This window comes from Haplochromis burtoni, unplaced genomic scaffold (assembly GCF_018398535.1).
Source record: "Haplochromis burtoni strain Fernald_Lab_line unplaced genomic scaffold, NCSU_Asbu1 Contig_465, whole genome shotgun sequence".
Lineage (NCBI taxonomy): Eukaryota > Metazoa > Chordata > Actinopteri > Cichliformes > Cichlidae > Haplochromis > Haplochromis burtoni.
Window position 1 is genome coordinate 383,873 of NW_024582826.1, and position 18,348 is coordinate 402,220.

An 18,348-nucleotide genomic window follows, 5' to 3' on the forward strand; every position below is an offset into this window, starting at 1 on the left:
AGTGGCCACTTTCTCATTACTTTCATATATTGTTTTAGTAAGTATCCAAAACATACAAGTTTCATTTATATAATTTTTCAAGGGATCTTATATCTGTTTTCACTCTTGTATGCTTTTCAAACAAGTTTCACACAAGACAGATACAAACTTTATAAGGTTTATATAAATCTTTTCCATATGAGAAATCATGAAGTAACCTGATCCTCTATACATGAGTGTAGCTGTCAGAACTGCATGCCCACACACCGACTGTGTTAAAGAGTAAACACAAAGCTAACAACAAAGAAATCGCATTTATAAACTGTCTCACGTTTGTTCTGAAGTAATGATTCCAGTCCATTTTTAATGGCATACATAGTAAACTGTACACGACAGTGATGAATAATTGTCCAGAGTGTGGAGAACCAATCAGAGCAAATAAAGAGTGAAGCAAAAGAAGAGCAGCCAATGAGACGGTTTCAGGCCTGACGAGCAGAGCGGCTGCAGGCAGACGTGGACACGTGTTTGTGATTGTTGTAGCTGTGAGGTCAGTTTAAACGCCGTCTTTAAATCTTCTTAATCCAAAGGTCATTTGACCTTTTCCAGAACGTTCTCCTACAATAATGACATTATTTACATGTGTTCTTTGTTACCTGCATGGTGATAAAATATATTTTACCCTCATCATCTGTAATAAATTTAATTACTGAATGAACCTCTAAACTCAATCTTACATACTTGTTAAATCTAACTTATAATTGAGAACCACTTTTTTCAGACATGACTTCTGGGACAGAGTCCTCCCTGAACTACACTGGTCCCTCGTTTATCACGGGAGTTACGTTCTAAATATAACCAGCGATCGGTGAAATCTATGAAGTAGCCAGCTTTATTTTTTACAATTATTAAACTTTTCTCTCCTGTTTAAAAACTCTCAAAGTTTAAACCTTCGTGGAAAAATAAGTCCAGTATTATAGAATGAAACCAAAATCACCTGGAGGTGACGACGTTTCGTCGACATTGGTGTGTTTGTTGGGGAGCAAACTTATAAACATACAGTACAGCACTTCACTGTCACACTGCTGGTGATCGAAGATTTAAGTAAATTTGACAAGCTGAACACATTAGCTCTCCCCCAAAACGTAGACCGCATCCTTGGGAGGACCCGGCCTTCGCGGTCTGCGTGGGCCGGTTCCTTCGAAGACCGAGAAGGCCAGAAGTGCGAGGCTGTGAAATGGGACGGTCTAGCCTTCAGATTTGCGTCACCGCTGTCTCGGTGGAGTTTAATAAACTCGGCCGTCTGCTCCTTGCTATCTAAAATATAACAGGACACTAGCATAAATTCTCGACTGTCTCACACTTCTGTTTAATCAGCTGTGTGAAAATCCCGGAGGAACCCAGCCGACGGATTAATAAAGTTTTATTTAATCTAATCTAATCTAGTAACTTTGATCTCAGTCAAACCGATTTACTCTGGAACAAATAAAACACCAAAAAAAAGCCAAACAATTACATTTTTTAATGACTTATATATCATGTTTAACCTGAGTAGCGAAAGACAGTGGGAGTCCGCTGCTCTCGCCGGGTCGAGAGACCACTGAGTGACCACCGGCTAGCTATCGAGCGGGTGGGTAACAGACATCTCCGAAAATGTCGGCACACTTTTGCAAATATGCGATGTCTTGATAAACGAGCAGATATTTAGAGTTTACACAGCTAACTTCTCGCCTGAAAATATGTTAAAAGTTTGATTTTTCAACCCAGAAAGAGTAATAAGAGTAACATTAACACTAAGTAGCTGCCGCCATTGTTGCCTTCAGAGGTGAAGGACCGACAGGAACTGAAGTGTCATTAGAGCAGGTCAGCGCTCGCGGTCGCACCTTTGGACACACAGATGTGCTCATCCACCACGTGACCTGCGACCCCCATACAGTTGCTCTCACTGCACGCCATCGATGGCAGCAAGGAGCAGCCAGTGAGGTGACGGGAACTGACAGGCATTCTGTCCTCGGGGTCGAACTTTCCACTCAAGTGGCCGAGCGTTTGCGGGGCACACAAATCAAAGAAATGACTTCTGATGCATCGCACGCTCCTCGCTGTGAATCACCGACCAATCACAGGACTGACGGTGACTGACACCTGAGCATCCAGTGGTGTCATCATCAGGTGCTCCACACTTACTGGTCCCAGTTACAACCAGCAGGGAGTGTGGGTGAAGCGTACTGTCCACATACTTAAATAAAATGTGACATCACTACACAAGAAGTGATTTGACTTCCTGTGTACTCCTGAGCCTGCACGCCGGCGTGCCCGCAGAGAGTCGAGTCGCTGTGATGCTGCTGACCTGAGTGGGATCTGGGTGGGGGCGGGACAATGAGCCCGGTGTTACAGCGCTGTGGTCTCCATTAGACCTCTCAGGAGTCTCCACTTCCTGCTGCGGCTCAAAGGAAAAAAAAAAAAACGCCCTCATTTTACAAGGAAAAAGGCGGCCGCTCAAACTGAGCTCCCGTCACACACTCGACTCCAACCGAACTCCAACCGAACCCAGCACCCGCTGATCCTCAGCAAATGACCATCACACCTCAGACAACATGAACAAACTACAAACGCTCACTTCATCTCCATATTTGTGTATGTAGATGATGATGGTGGTGGTGATGAAGCAGCAGGTGCCTCCCTCGTCTGTCTGCTTAAAAACCACAAATGGCTGAGCGAGTCGCCGGGCGGCACTCAGAGCCTTTAAGTCCTCGCCGCACTTTACTCTTCCTCGTCTTTTATTCGTCCTCGTGACGTTAACGGCGAGCGTGCGGTCGAGCGGCTGCAAAGTGGACAGCGTGTTTTACTGGAAGTGGTCGTGGGAAATGAGAGAAAGATCAATTATCAGCTGATTTCCAACAGGCGACGAGGCGAAAGAACCGAGAGAAAGAACCGTGACGCTTGGTGGAAGAAATGTCTGAGAACCGTTCTGCCTCTGCGGTTATCACCTGACGGCGTGACGACGTTTTCCTCCATTTCTCTGTATCAGAGAGGAAATGAAAGACCCCGCCCTCATCAGGATGCACACACTCATCAAGGAGTCACCGGGCTCACAAACGGAGACTTTTCTGTGTTTGGCAGCGTCACAGACACACCTCACACCAACAGACCGTTCAGTCATGTAAGACCACCTGAGCAGGTGTTCGAGCGCAGCAGCAGCAGCTTCCTCTGTGACTCTCTGATGGTAATGGACCAGTTTTAACTGGTACTCAGATCAGGGTTCAGGTCCAGCTCAGGTTAGACACTGACCCGAGAGACAATAACCCAGTGCGTCTCAAACCTGCACACACAGATCACATGATGAGCGGCGAGGATGAGCATTGCCTCAACTTCCTGAAAACTCTGATTGCACAACAAGTCTGCTTCATTACCTGATCGCAGCTGAAAAACAACTACTTCCGTCTTCTGTGAATAACGGGGAGGCGGGGAAGACCTCAAACAATACCACGGCCCATAATGCTCTCTGCTCCGAGGTCTCAGAGAGAGCAACACCCGCTCAGAGCAGCGAGGCAGAACCCGCAGAACCCGGGCCTTGAAACCACAATTTCAAAGTTCGGCTTAGAGTTGAGAGGAGATGTACGAGCAGCAGCTGAAAACCTTCTGGGTTAATGAGCTCATCGTCTTCATCATTAATCCTTTTATTCACCTCTTTCTTAAAGTCTTCACATGACCCAGCAGAACCTGACCCCAGACGTCCCCACAGTGGACAGCTGTCCTGTGGACACATCTGTCATAACTCAAACCATCCAGACTTTGAGGTTCTCGTGGAGCCGTTTTTGGGATCTGAGGCCACACCGGTGTTCACAAGGACCGCCCCCTCTGATACCGTCACATCCTTGGCACTGACGTAACTGCAGAACGCAACAAAGCAACAGCTGTCCCGACACCTGCTGACAGCGCTGTGGTGTATATCATGCCCACAAGAGCATCAGCTGATCAGTGTGAGGTCACAACTAACCACCTGATGCTCAGGTGTTGAAAACTAGAACTCCTGTAACCTGGTAACAGTAACACGTCACTGTACAGTGATGACATCACCGCCTCTCAAAGGTTCATCTGCTGATCAGCTGATTCCAGTGTGGGGGGAGAAAACGTCACTTAACTCTCTGTCAGAGCCACCTACAGGTGTGTGTGTGTGTGCGTGTGTTGGCGGCGTGTGTGTGTGTGCGTGTGTGTGTGTGTGCGTGTGTGTTAGGTGTGGTCTAAAGCCAGTACGATGCAGCATGAGTCAGGAATGAATAGAGACAGATGGAGAGACAAGCTACTATTTCAGTCCACACAGACACACAGTAACACAGTAACACAGCACACACACACACACACGTAACACAACACACACACACACACACACACACACATACAGACACACACACACACACACACACACACACACACACACACACTCACTACACACACACCACACATACACACACACACACACACACACACACGAACAACACACACACACACACACACATCAGTCACACACACACACACACATCACCACACAACCCAAACACACACTAACACATACACACACACACACACACTAACACACACACACAACACACACACACACAACACACATAACACACACACAACACACACACACACACAGTCACAACAACAACAACACGTACATACACACACACACACACACAGAACACATACACACACACCCACACACACAGAACACAACACACACACACACACACACACACACACACACACAGTAACACATACACACACACACACACAGTAACACATACACACACACCAGCCCCTCCCTGCAGGAAGCAAGAATGTGGCTGCTCTGTGTGAGCAGCTCATCCACTTTCCTCCTCTGACCCTTTGAAACCGGTCCGCTGGTTCTAAGAGCTCTGGTGGTTCTGAGGCCCAGCCCGCTCGCTGAATGAGGTCCGTGGTGTGAGGAGACGCCTGTGTGTCAGAGTCATGGCTCCTCCCTCTGAGACGCTCCCCACAGCGCACCAGGAAGTCACAGCGAGAAGCAAGTGTGAAACACACTGCATGCAAAGCTAAGACCTGATTATTTCAGCTTCTGACGCAGGTTGGAAGTGAACTTTGAACTCTAATGGACAATCCCTTTCAGATCAACCAGGGGAGAGAGACCAGTTTATTAGGAACACCCGATCCTTCCATCCGCCCAGCATCACGTGGGCAGGCTCACAACAGCTCAGACCTGCCTCAAGTCCTCAGTTTGAGGCTGAAAAGCCTTCATCAGCCTTCATCATTCTATCCCTCCCCAGTCACGCTCTCACTGCTCTTCAAAATAAAAGTCCTTTATCCTGTCAACGAGTTAAAGCGTTTAACCAAAGCGACTTCATCTCTGATATGTCATCGGGTTTCATTCTGCACCCCGAGTGTGAGACAACAGCACACTAATGAGAGGAGGAGCGTGTGACAGAGCGCCACGTTAACAAGAGGAGGATGAAGAAGAGTTTGTCTTTGTCAACGAGCTGAAGAGGCTGTGAGAGAAGGAGCTCCGCTCACTAATCACAAACTCACAGGACACCCACCAATCAGAAGCAGGGACACAGCAGATGCTGAGTTCTGAACCACAGAGAGGAAGCAGGTGAGACAGGTGACAGGTGAGTTGGCATCACACAGGTAACCCAGTTCCTGTGTGCGTCCCTGGCATCACTCTGAGAACGGAAACTAACAAATGTCAGCAAAACCTAAAATAACTGAAAATTTCCTTCCTGTGCCCAGAAACCACCGCAGCCCTCTGATAGCGGGGGAATCCCTGTGTGTCACCGAAACCCCAGCTTCAACACTACTGATCTATTTCCAGCTCTTCTCCTGCTCTGAGCACATTTACAGAAAGTCAGAGCGAGCGCCTCCATCTGAGCATGTGAAGTCTGAGGTGGTGTCCCGCAGGGCTCCGCTCTCGGCCTGCCCAGGTACGCCCAGAGTCCACAGGCTTCTCTGTTCTCTCCAGGTGACTCACAGCAGGGAGCTCGACCTTCACTGCACACCTCCCTGTCCTGTTCCGTCTCAGCCTCACCTTACCCTCATAATTAAATATGGATGAAAACATTTAGTGTCATATTCAAGCATTCTAATACTCTGCTCCATCAGAGTCACTCTGACAGGTGACAGCTTCATAGTTTGTCACCATTTTTATTCTTTGAGTCTAGGAACTTTAAAACAACATCTGCAGCAAAGAGTCAGAGGCAGCAGGTTTGACGTTTCTGGTGGTTCTGTTTATTTTGATGGTTCTATTGGCTCTAAAGATACGGATGCTTCTAATGATTCGGATGGTTCTGATGTTACAGAGTCGTCCTCCTGTATTCCTGCTGGAGCTGAGTGCAGAAGCCTGTGAAGCCTCTGAGTTTTACTGATGAGTGCACACATGAATAAATGCTCACAGTGTGAAACTCAAACGTGTGGCATCCTCACTCGCTCACAGGAACTTCTACACATTTCTTCTTTACTCACTGACATAAAGTCCCACAGACTGAATGAGTGCATGCGCAAGTTCAGTCGAGCCACCACGTCAGATGTTCCTGGGCTTCAAACGCCCAAATGTCCCCGACTCCAGGGACGTGAGGCGGCCTATGGCTGCCAAGCGGTCCTGAGGTCACAACCTCAGTGTCCGAGCAAAACAGGAAAGAGACAAACACATGCTGTCCATGCAGATCCGCAGGAACACGATTGTCTGAAAACTGTCCGAACACACTGAGGGCTGAACACTGCCAACACCACCCAGGAACCAGATCGAGAACAAGAGCAGGAACCAGACTGAGGCTCCGGTCTGTGAACGGGACAGCTGAGCAGAAACTTCAAACCTAAAGGAGCTGGACAAACACGAGGTTCCATCAGCTGACTCAGAGCGCACTCAGTGAGTTCACGCTAAGACACGACCCACACAGCGCTGAAGGTTCAAACCTTCAGCCTCGGCGCGGAGGTGAGCGGAGCAGAATTGGGAAGTGTAAAAGAAGAAAAGGAAACAGAAGAAGAGTGTGAGGGCATAACGGGAGGTGTGTGTGTTCTCAGAAATAGAAGAAGAAGCAACAGTGCGGTGACGAGGTCGCCAAAGCCCAGAGAAACGGTGTGTCAGCACATCGCAGCAGAGGGAAGTGAGGGCCGGCGAGCCGAGTGTCGACACGAGAAAGAGGAAGCCGGCCGTGTGACTGTTTATCTGCACTCGTTTTTACCTGCTTTCACACGTCCGAATGCCGCGCCGCACCGGAAAAACAAAAGCAGAAGAAGAAGAAGCAGAATTAGAGTGTGAGCAGAGAGAAACACTGCAAACACACACACAGCCATACCAGAAAATAGCCACAACCCATCCCAGTGAATACTCAGAGCACTCAGCTACTGCAAATACTCACAGAGAGTTTCTGCTGAGGCTCATGACAGACTTCAGGTCTGGCCAGCAGCAGTACACAGAACTTCAGCACTTCCTGCTCGGGCTTAGAGGGTCAGCCCGAGGAAGTCAGGGAGCAGACCGCCATCGAGTTTAAAGACCACATGTTAGTTATTCATGGATGGTGGAGGGAGAAGTTCCCGTGAGCACTGAGTTCAGGACCATCTTTAACCTGCTCATCAAACCCGGTCTGCACAGGTGAGAGGAAAACATGGGCTTTAAACACAGATGTGAGTGCATGGCCCAGATGTGGCCCACAGCAGGCGGTGACCCAGGCTGACTCAGGTCAGGTTCACCTTTAACATGCCAAAACTCAGCCATGCTCCAACTGAGCTCGCTCAGTAAACGCCGTCACCGACAGGAGTCACACATGAATCATGACAGATTTGGTACAGCCCGGCTTACAGCTCATGGCGGGCTGATGGCGGTCTGTGCAGTCAGACAGCAGAGTGAAGGCTGCCAGTCGACTCGAGGCATCTGTGATCCTGCGTGAAGCTCAAACAGCTCCACCATGAAGCATCCAGCTCCTCCTCCTCTCGCTGCAGCGGCCACAGAAAGCTCACGGCCTGCTCTGAGAATCTTGCCGCCCATCGCCATCGACCCGCCGGCCTTTCTTTGGCTACGGTCGATGACTCGAGCTGGGACTTCACTAAATTCTCTTCTGGTCCGTTGCACGAATACATGAGTCCGACAGCGATTATTGTCTGCCATCGCTCAGATCAATTTGCATTTAACCCAGATTCCAAAGAGGACTGTCAGAGAAACGGGGACAGGAAGCGGTCTTAACGCAGTCTTTGTGCGCGCCTCATCTCTGCTGGTCTATGCTCAGCCATAAATCACCGTCTTCACATTCAGCGTGCCAGACGCCCAGGACAAAAGAGGCTGCTGCGACCCCCCCCCCCAATACCCCGAGGCGGCCTGTGTCCACTGTGTCACCTAGTTCGGCCCCATGGGGGGAGGGGCTTTTCCCAGGCTCATTAGAGTGGTGAAGGCAAGGAGGGGTGGGGTTGTGTGGGGAGGCCAGCCTGGTGGGATCGTTAGTTTCAGGTGAACTGGTTTACCCGGCAACTGGACAGACTCCCAATATAACCACTAAGAGCTGCACACTCACACCACAGGCAGCTCCCAGCTGCAGGTTCAGCTCGCGTCCAGGTGTCCCCACAGAGCCACGCATCAGCCAACCTGTTAGCATCAACGCTGTTAGCAGCAGGCTAAACGTCTGATGTCACTTCCTGTGCCAACGCCTCTGTAGCGTCAGGGTTAGCATGAACCAGTTGACGCACCGTCTGATGGCGAATGATGGCGCACAACACTAGGCTAACACGCTGATCTGGCTGAAATGGTTCATCGTGTCAGCGCCAGTTTCCTCCAGCTTGCACACGTCTGAACATCAGCCATGTTCAGAGCACTGATGATGATGAGGTGCCTTCAGTGAGTCACCGGTGGTCCTCAAGCACGCTCTCCATCACAGCGTGCGGCTTTAACCTACATGTGCAACCGGATGCGGGCGCAATCACAGTGCCTCATCGACTGACCCGGTTACGCCCGTCATACTGTCACACCATTGCTGCTGTACCTCCATCCATGTGTGAAGCCACCCAGACTGTAACACGCCTCATGTGTGTCACAGCGATCGATCGCAAACACAACACGGCGAGCGGCGAGAGAAGAAAGAGCACGCTTACATCAATGACCTCTATTGACCAAGCCGGGCGCATGCAGCCAGTGGGCGCTCACAAAGCCGGCCTTTCAAGTTCATCTGGACTGATGTAATAAAATTGACACATGCAGTCGGATGAATTCTGGGGCGCCGTTACCTAAACGCTGCCCTGCAAAGTGCTGTCTCCGCCCCTCACTGCAAACGAATCAATTACAGAGCAGCGTAATCCTGTTAGGGGCATGAATGCATACCTCCCCGCTGGCAGGTGCTGGCAGGCTGAGGGGCTTACTGGAGCAGGCCGTATCAAAGCCGGGGTTTATCTGCCACATTAGGGCTGCGGCGAGCAGCCGAGGACGAGCCGCTGCGCCTGTGCTCGGCGCCGACACAATGAGACCCTGTCCCGCGGCTTCCTCTCACTCGTCCACGGCTGAGCCTCAGAGGAGCTGTTATTTCTGATGCTGCACTCGCCTCACCAGGAAATCCATCCATACAAGATGTGAGATCCGTCAGAGGATGGGGATGGTTCAGCTCGTTTTGATGAGTGTGAGCTGATGAAGTTGAGTCGAGCTCAGGAAAAATGATCCTGAACCTTTACCCAGAATGCACTTAGTGACTGACGACCTGCTTTCTGCTCCACTGTTCAGCTGGCCGAGCAGCAGAAACAGGCTGCAGACAGTGGGAGCTGATCTGGTGTCAGCCTGAAAGCTTCCTGTGATTTCTGCTGTTTATGGTGGTGCGAGGATCAACATCTACACATGTGGAGGGGGGGGCACGGCTGCATGTTAACCACGTTTGACAGGCTGCACAAAAGGGTCAGAAGAGGGACACCTCGGGTCCCATGACGCAACTTGTACACCCCCCGCCCCATCGCCCTCCTCAGCAGCCAGACTTCCTGTTGCTCTCCCGTGCTGCCAGAGTGGTCACAGCTGACTGTAACGGCGCCACGGCTCAGCGTGGTTACAGGACCGTTCCACACTCTGATCACTAACACACATCTACTTCCCGTGGACGATGATAAAAAGATCTATGAGGACAGGTTATTTCTGCTTGCATGTGTATCCTGCTGCTGTGACTTTGTCGTCCCAATGACTCTGAGCCACCGTACGTCGCCCGATGCGTTCTGACACATGTGTGTTGAGCTGTAATGAGGCGGCGTGGACAAAGGTGGCGGGCTGAGGGAGAATGAAGCGTCTGTCAGGCTGGGAGGGGGATTATTCTCCCCCTAACCTTTTCAGCTGCGCCTGCTCCTTTGATGGCTGACAGACTCACAAAGGCACCTGCCCCATCCCCGAGTGTCCCTCGCCGCCCCGGCCTCTCCTCCCCTGACCTGACTGGCATTCCTGGCCCACATGAGGTCCTCCCCATGGCTACCTTTATGCCCCCCACCCACACCAAAGTCTGATAATCCCACGGCAAACAGAGGCCATGCACGAGACTTCTCACAGCCTCTCGGCTCAAAGGTGGACGACCGATCAGCCCGTCACCGTGGGAACCGAGGCCGGGAGAGAAATCAGTGAAAGGCATTGTGGGATCGGTGTGAGGAGGCGGTGTGGTGTCGGCGAACACGCAGACCGAGACTTTACAAAAAGATCTGAATGTGTCCTGTTCTCGATCTTTATTTAAATAGTAAGTTGTCTGATGTCACCCTGATCACATGGTCTCATTTTAATCAAATGACTGTTCCAGTGGAAACGTGAAAAGAGCCTGTGTAAGCGACGATGTTTCATCTTCAGCGTCGCACTGACCCGTGGCTGTATGAATCCTCTCAGCAGCGAGGCGAACGTAGACTGTGACGGCACGGCGCTCAGACGCAAAAGAGAAGAAGAAGAAGGTTTCATCAGCCTTCAGCTGTCACAGCACTACACACACACATAGAGTCAGATGATGCCTGAGGCCACGCCCACTCTTACTGCCACGCCCACTCATGCAGCCAATCATTTAACATGCTGGTGAGAACTGTAAGGACTCAGACTCATGTTCTGTGTTTCTTGGTGGACTTCCTGTTCAAATTTTTTTACACAGTGTAAAAGATTTCCTTCATTCATTTCATTGCGTTCATTAGTCTGTGTGTGTTTGGACGATGACCTTCAGCCCGATGCTCCAGGTTGATGACTCCGATGAAGCTGAAGGCTCGGGGTATGTAATGAACCTGCAGTACGCCCACCCAGTCCCTGCCTACACACTCGGTGCTTCTAACTGAGCGGGCTCGCCTCTTGTGGCTCGCTGCGTTCGGGTGTTCACAGCACCGCAGAGGTGGAGAAGTTTCCCTCAGCCCAGCTTCTTTGAGCAGCTTTGACAGGAGCGTCAGCTCCATTATCTCACACTCTGAGGGCAATCCGTCAGGACCGGGCCCGAGGCAGTGAGCTCGCACCGAGCAGCGCCTCATTACTTTGCTTGGCAGATCAAAGACCGGGACGTGGCCCGAGGACGTTTGTTCGAGTGGACGGAAAATCCTCCTGAACTCTGGAGGTGAAAGTGAGCCAAGTCCTCGCGAGACAGAAACTCAGAGAGATGGGCAGGAGAACAAACTCTGTGCTCCTTCCAGGCCCCTTTAAAAACTGTTTAGAGGTCAGAGACGGGCCATCGGAGTCACAAACATTCGGTAGTCGTAGTTCAGTATTTCATTTCCAAACGGCTGCCGGGCTCGTCTCTCACACTCTCTGCCTGAGGCTCTGTAGGACCTCCAGCCCACTCAGCTGAAGATCAGCATCCGCCCACAATTTAACTCACTGCCTCTTCAGTCAGTCTGAACTGCCTCAGGATTCACCTGGCCCAGTACCATACCAGTACCATACCAGTACCATCTCTTAATGTGCTGATGAGCTCTGGTTGCCTCAGTGGTTTAAATCAGAACCGTGAGCAGGCCGTGGTGATGAACAGCAGGCAATAGGAACTGGGCGGGGCCTAAAGCTGGATATGGAGGTGTGTGTGTGTGTGTGTGTGTGTGTGTGTGTGTGTGTGTGTGTGTGTGTGTGTGTGTGTGTGTGTTCAAGAGTTATTCAGCTGTACGCTGGCTGGACACACAGATGTCCTGACACCTTAATCCAGCCATCCGTTATTGATTGTTCCCCCTGTGTGTGTGTGTGTGTGTTTGTGTGTGTGGTGTGTGTGTGTGTGTGTGTGTGTGTGTGGTGTGTGTGTGTGTGTGACCTTGCCGCAGGACCCAATCACACAAACCTTTGCTGTGATGGAGGGGCCAATGAGAGTGTGAGTGCAGCAGAGCGAATGGCTCTGATCATGTGACGACCAAATGTAATCATTCAAAAATAAAAAAAGTGAAATTCAAGATAAATGAAGAATAAAAAGAAAAGAAAAACTGAGAAACACACAAAGTTTATAAGAAGAAACGTAAAATAATATCTAACTAAAAATCTAAAACACATAACACCTTGTTTTAAAATGTATAAATGTAATTTAAACAGCAACAAATCATGAAATTATTTTTAAAGTCATAAATATATTAAAAAAGTGTAAAATTATGAAGTACAAACAAAAATAAATACAAGTTTAACCATTACAAAAATGAAACTCTTTCTTTTTAAAAATAAAAGTTATAACAAACAAAGCAAATGATCAGAATTATAAAAAAATACTAAAGTTAAAACATCCAAAACAAAAATTTGGTGATTTTTGTGTTTTAATTATGTTAAAACAGATTAAATTAAAAAAATAAATCTTTTAATGATTCTCACACCTGTTATACAGTCTGTGTGTGTGTCTGTGTGTGTCTGTGTCCAGGGCTGGACTGGGACAAAAAATTGGCCCGGGCATTTTGACTACAGGCCAGCCCACAGCGTGCATCACTGCCCATTGTGACAGTGATGTACAGTCTTGTTGGTATATGTATGATTTCTATACATTTTACATCAGATAAAAACTTTGGTTGTAAGATTCAGATAATTATTTATTAAAAGTGAAACATTTTAAATGAGAATAAGAAAGAAAAGTATTTCTTTGTGCCCCCCTCTCCCTGTTAATGCCCTACCTGCCCCCTGGCAACACTTTGCTAGACCCGCCCCTGCACAGTTACCAGCTGTCAGCTACCTAAAAAGGATCCTGGTGTTATTTGTCTCTCAGAAACAGTTCATAACTTCAACTCATTCATGTCACCTAAAAGGTAAACCTGTTTCTCCATCACCTGTTCAGCTCTGATGATCCAGTAAGGACATCTCCTGGTTTCATCTTCATGTTTCCCTCTCACCAATACCAAACCGACATGACCAGCAGCTTTACAGCTGTGGCTCCAGCAAACATCAGTAATATTAATATTAAATTCTAACAACAGCTGATCAAGCTTAAACGTGCTGCTGTTGTTTAGCGCGACATCCCTGGTTTCCTCTTTCTGGCGCAAAGTGGGCGATAAACAAACAAGAGAGAAAAGCCGATCAGCTGATCATTGATCAGTTTCATGATTGAAGTAGAAACAGGAGAGGGAGGGGGAGAGAATGAGAGAAGAAGAGGCAGCTGTGCAGCGTAAAGACACAGAATAACTCCAGCTTTGTGTCTTTTTCATTGTAGCTGAAGTCCGGGACAAACTGTGTTCCTTTTCACTCAGTACGAAACGCGCAATATTTTCTCTGAATGCGAGACGATTCTGTTTTTTACGGGACGATTGGCAACTCTATCACTATCAGTAACTTCATAGCACCACCCAGCTGTATAGAAACTCCGTCATGCTAGCACTCAGTACGAAAAAGTCAGCACAACGAAAATAAACTCCACCTAAACTTGGTTTATATCTGACCCAGATAGACTGCAGGTCATAACTTCTTACCTGAAGTTCAGTTCCCTGACACTCGGACGGCGCCGCCTCGGGGCTCTCCTCCTGCCTCTCTTCCCTCATCACCGCTGGCCTCTGTGGAAGCTCGCCATAGCCACCACCAAAAAACTGAGTTATTTTTACACATCCCAGCATCTGGCCAATCCACCACTCTCATTGTTATGCATACAAAAAAAAAAAAAAGGTGGTGCATGGCAGGCAGTTTGCAGTGTGTGTGTGTGTGTGTGTGTGTGTGTGTGTGTGTGTGTGTGTGTGTGTGTGTGGTGTTGTAATCTGTGTGTGCCGGTACACGCTGTCTGTGTTTGGCTGAACGTGTGTTTAGGAACGGCGACAAAGCGTCACCACCTCACCTCACATCACTAAGCACACTACACACACACACACACACACACACACACACACACACACACACACACACAACACACACACACTAACCACACAACACATACACACACACACGTGTCAGTCGCCTTGAAACACGACAAACAGGAGAGAAGCACCAACACTGTTCCACTGCACACCAACCTGAGCATCACAGTCACCTGTTGAAGTCCCACTGTGAGCTCAGGAGCGATGACATCACCAGAGCGAACAGGCCTCCACAGAGCCGACACGTCTCACCTCAGAACAAGAAAAGCTGCAGCGCAATTTCATCTCAGAAACTGACTCGCTGACCTAATCAGGATTTCATTCGACCACAGACAGGAGGTACAGCCCACAGCGGGCCGACGGTACTCCGGCAGAACGTGTGAGGAACCCGAGAGGCCGATCTCAGCTCAGAGACACGTCCACAGGACTGTTCGTAAAGACCTATTTTACAACTTACACACGATCCACAGAAATGCAGGAGAACGCACGTCTGCCTCGAACAACAAGAAAGATATCTGAATAAAAATGTTAAAGTAAAAACACCACACACGCCTGACAGAACGACAAAAGTCTGAAGAAATCAGAAATCAGGTGCTTTCTATTTTTAATGAACTTTAAACACACTCATCCACGATGAACGCGTCAGTCTGAAGTCACTGTTTCTGTTGGTCATGTGACAGTGATGTCACTGTGATTGGGATGTTTTATTTTGGCGGGACAGCATTAAGCAGACTCCGTGTTGTTAATACAATTTGAACAAAGGGCCCGTTCTTCGGCGAGCCAACCGGGCTCCTCCTCCCTGTCCCACCAGAGGTGTTTGCTGTTTGGCTCCTGCAGTGGGGGGGGGTAATCTGCTGTCTTTCACAATAAAAGCGTACTGGGAGGGCACGGGCTCAAAAATTAGGGATTCATATCACATGCTGCATTTTAAACTTGATTCCTGACCTGTGAGGGAGCTGCTGATGCTGCAGCACAGCGGAGGGACGAGGGAGGCAGGCGGGCAATCCTGCACATGCACGCACACGCACACACGTTCATTTAAACACATTAAAGCTGCTCTCTAAATCCTCGTTAGTCGTTCTTGTAGAAATTATTCTTTGACGAGAGTTGAACATCAAAATTAAACGAAAACCAGAAGAAAAACATGAAAAATAAAATTAAATCCAGAAAAACAAAAACAGGATTCATTTAAAATAAAATATATTTTGTGTCACACAGAAAAGTAAAGGTGAGAAAAGGAGGACATCCCACCGTGAATATTCAAAAAACGAAAGACTGAAACAAATGTGATGGGCGGGACCAAAGCTGTGACATCATGAACACATTTAATAAACATCCCCCGACCCGTCAGCAGACAGCTGCGTGTTTAAGGGTCGCCATAAAGTTCAGAGGATGAGTCGGGGCGAGGGAAACGAAGCTGAGCGCAAATCGTAGGGGGAGGGGCTTAATGCAGGCCGTACACATACCTTCATCCACCTTCCTACTTTCTTTTATTAACCTCACTGCTTTTCTCTGCCCTCCATCTTTCTTTTCATGTGAGGCGGCGTAGCGAGCGTCCCCGACGGCGCTGCAGCCTCTGAGTGCTGATTAAGGATGAAGAGAGCAGTGCTTTCTTTGTTCTGCCCCCAGGGGGGCGCTTACTGAGGAGGGGGCAGATATGAAAGACATTGAGGTCAGGGAGGAGGAGGAGGAGAGTGATGGCACGGCAACGGACCAGGGAGCTTTACAGGACGTAAACCTGGACCGTCACCAATGGACAGGCACACAGCAGGTCCTAAGGGGGGGGGGGGGGTCAACACATCAGCCAGTTTACACACACACACAACTGTAAAACACAGGAAGTGAAAAATGTTTGACGACCGAACGATGAAGAGCTGTCAGTAAAATACCCCCGAAGTGGTGAGGCACATGCACTGGGCACACACACCCATATGGAAAAGAAATAGTAAAAACTTATATGTGATTACTCATGAAAGTGGCCACTTTCATGAGTAAATCATATAAAGGCTTACATGATTTACTCATGAAAGTGGCCACTTTCTCATTACTTTCATATATTGTTTTAGTAAGTATCCAAAACATACAAGTTTCATTATATAATTTTTCAAGGGATCTTATATCTGTTTTCACTCTTATGTGCTTTCACACAAGACAGATACAAACTTTATAAGATTTATATATATCTTTTCCATATGGGCACACACTGACCTGTCAGGGGTCACCTGCTGATCTGGGATCCGCCTGAATGCTGGAATCAGCTGACTGCAAACGTTACAGGTGTTCGGGCCTGCAGTGAGGACCAACAGTCTGAGCCTCAGCGTGTTTCTGAGTATTTCCTGAACAGTTGTGTGTTTGTGCGTATTTACAGCTCGTCTGCAGCGGTGCTCGTCTTGAGCGGCGAGCATGCTTCGTGTTCAGTGTCCGACACATTTCAGTAAATTGACAGCATCTCTGTCTCTGAATAAAAACCTTACCAACATGAAACACTCAGCTGTGACGGCAGACACACATGCACACAGACACACACAAACACAGCAGAGTGTGCATGACCTCTGCTGATGTTGGATCGCATGTGGAGGCGAGGTTTATCAGAGCTCGCCTTCAGCGTTCGCCACATAATCCATAAAAAACCTCCATCAGCTGCACACTGCTACGTCCACACATCTATGAGGCTGAAACCACCAGGTCCACCTTCTGGTCCTGTTCCAGATCCTGGTTCAAGTTCAGGTCCAGGCTCTGCTCTGTGTTTGTGTCACAGATGCTGCTTTAAAGCGGCTCCTGCACCGCCGGCACAATGACACGGCTGTGAGACATGTGGCATGAATGGTGCAGCAGGCAGCCTGACACGGCTGCAGGGGGGGTCGCCCCACACACACACACACACACACACACACAGAGTCGTTGCTGCCGGCAGCTCGGCTGTGCAGGAATCCTCAACTCACACAGACAGACTTGGACTCAAACCTGTGATTTCTTCACCACATCAGCTCCGTTTAAATTTAAACGTGTCCCAAAAACAAAGCCATGCGCACTTTTATGACATGTGACCTCCTCCTTCTCCTCAGAAGGAGGAGAAGAAACCACGGAGACTCCGAGAAAAACCAGCGGGACAAACAGCTGCAGCCTCACAGCTGGATGGGACAGCCAGAGGTGGAGGAGGCCCTTCAGATCCTCTTACACCCCCCCCCCCCCCCCAACCGTCACCGTGACCTCCAGTCCATCAACAACAACCCACCCACCCCCCAGGGCCCCGAGAGGAGGAGACGAGCCACATCCAGAGACGGGGACAAACCACAGCAGCGTGAAAACACAGGAGACAAAATATTTCGTTGTACTATTGTACATGTATGTATATATATATACACACACACATACACTGTGCATGACCGTGCAGAGACAGTAAAGAGTTATCTTGTATCTCATCTAATGAAAACAAATGATTTGATTTTCCCGGATTTTGCGTTTGTGAGGCTCAAACGTGTTTCGAGGAAATTAAAGTTTAAATGTTTCAACCAAAATTCACAAAGTGTGACACAAAAACTCAAACAGCCCAAACTCTCTTTCACTTCCGGTCCCTCTCACCTGTCCGTTTGTTTGTTTTCACATAAAATAAACAAACATGGAAATGAACTCCACGGCTCAGCGCGGACCCGCAGGTCTGCGCGCGGGTAACGGTCCTCGTGCCCGGCAGAGCGCAGACCTCCGCCCCGCCCGGAGCAGCGCCTCCCGGTCCCGTCAGAAAGTTTGAGGCCGGCGGAACGCGCCGTGTCCGGGGACGTGACAATGTGTGAGTCAGTGTGTGAGTCGGTGTGTGTATTCGTACCGTTCTTCCTCCGGGGGTTGGCCTGTTTTCGCCTCTTGCAGCGGGGACCCTCCGCCATGATCTCCGGCTTCATTGATCACTGAGTCCGCGACTCCTGCTGCTCCTGCTGCTCCTGCTGACGGCGGCACAACACACAGTAAATCCCGGAGCAGCAGCTCCTCGCGGACCTCGCGCTCACACTAACGTGCGCACACTTTGCGCTTACTTTCTGGGAGTTTGCGCACCTCCGCCCCGCGTGCCCGTCCGCCTGATCTGAGCGGAGTGTGTGCCGCTGTGACAGAGGAGGAGGAGACACACACACACACACACAC

The 18,348-nt window shown here is 49.2% G+C and overlaps 1 protein-coding gene across 6 annotated transcripts in view; it reads right to left on the reverse strand.

Annotated features, from left to right (window-relative positions):
• The window catches only part of zeb2a (zinc finger E-box binding homeobox 2a), a 37,748-nt gene that overhangs the window by 18,725 nt on the left and 675 nt on the right, over window positions 1–18,348 (reverse strand). For 3 of the 6 annotated variants that reach the window (XM_014341225.2, XM_014341224.2, XM_014341223.2), the window contains exon 1: window positions 18,038–18,307. In XM_014341225.2, coding sequence (XP_014196711.1) covers window positions 18,038–18,110 — 73 coding nt within the window. In that variant the 5' untranslated portion in view covers window positions 18,111–18,307. Of the gene's footprint in view, window positions 1–18,037; window positions 18,333–18,348 lie in introns of those variants that run through there. The other 3 variants (XM_005945905.3, XM_005945907.3, XM_005945906.3) reach the window with 3 other exon arrangements.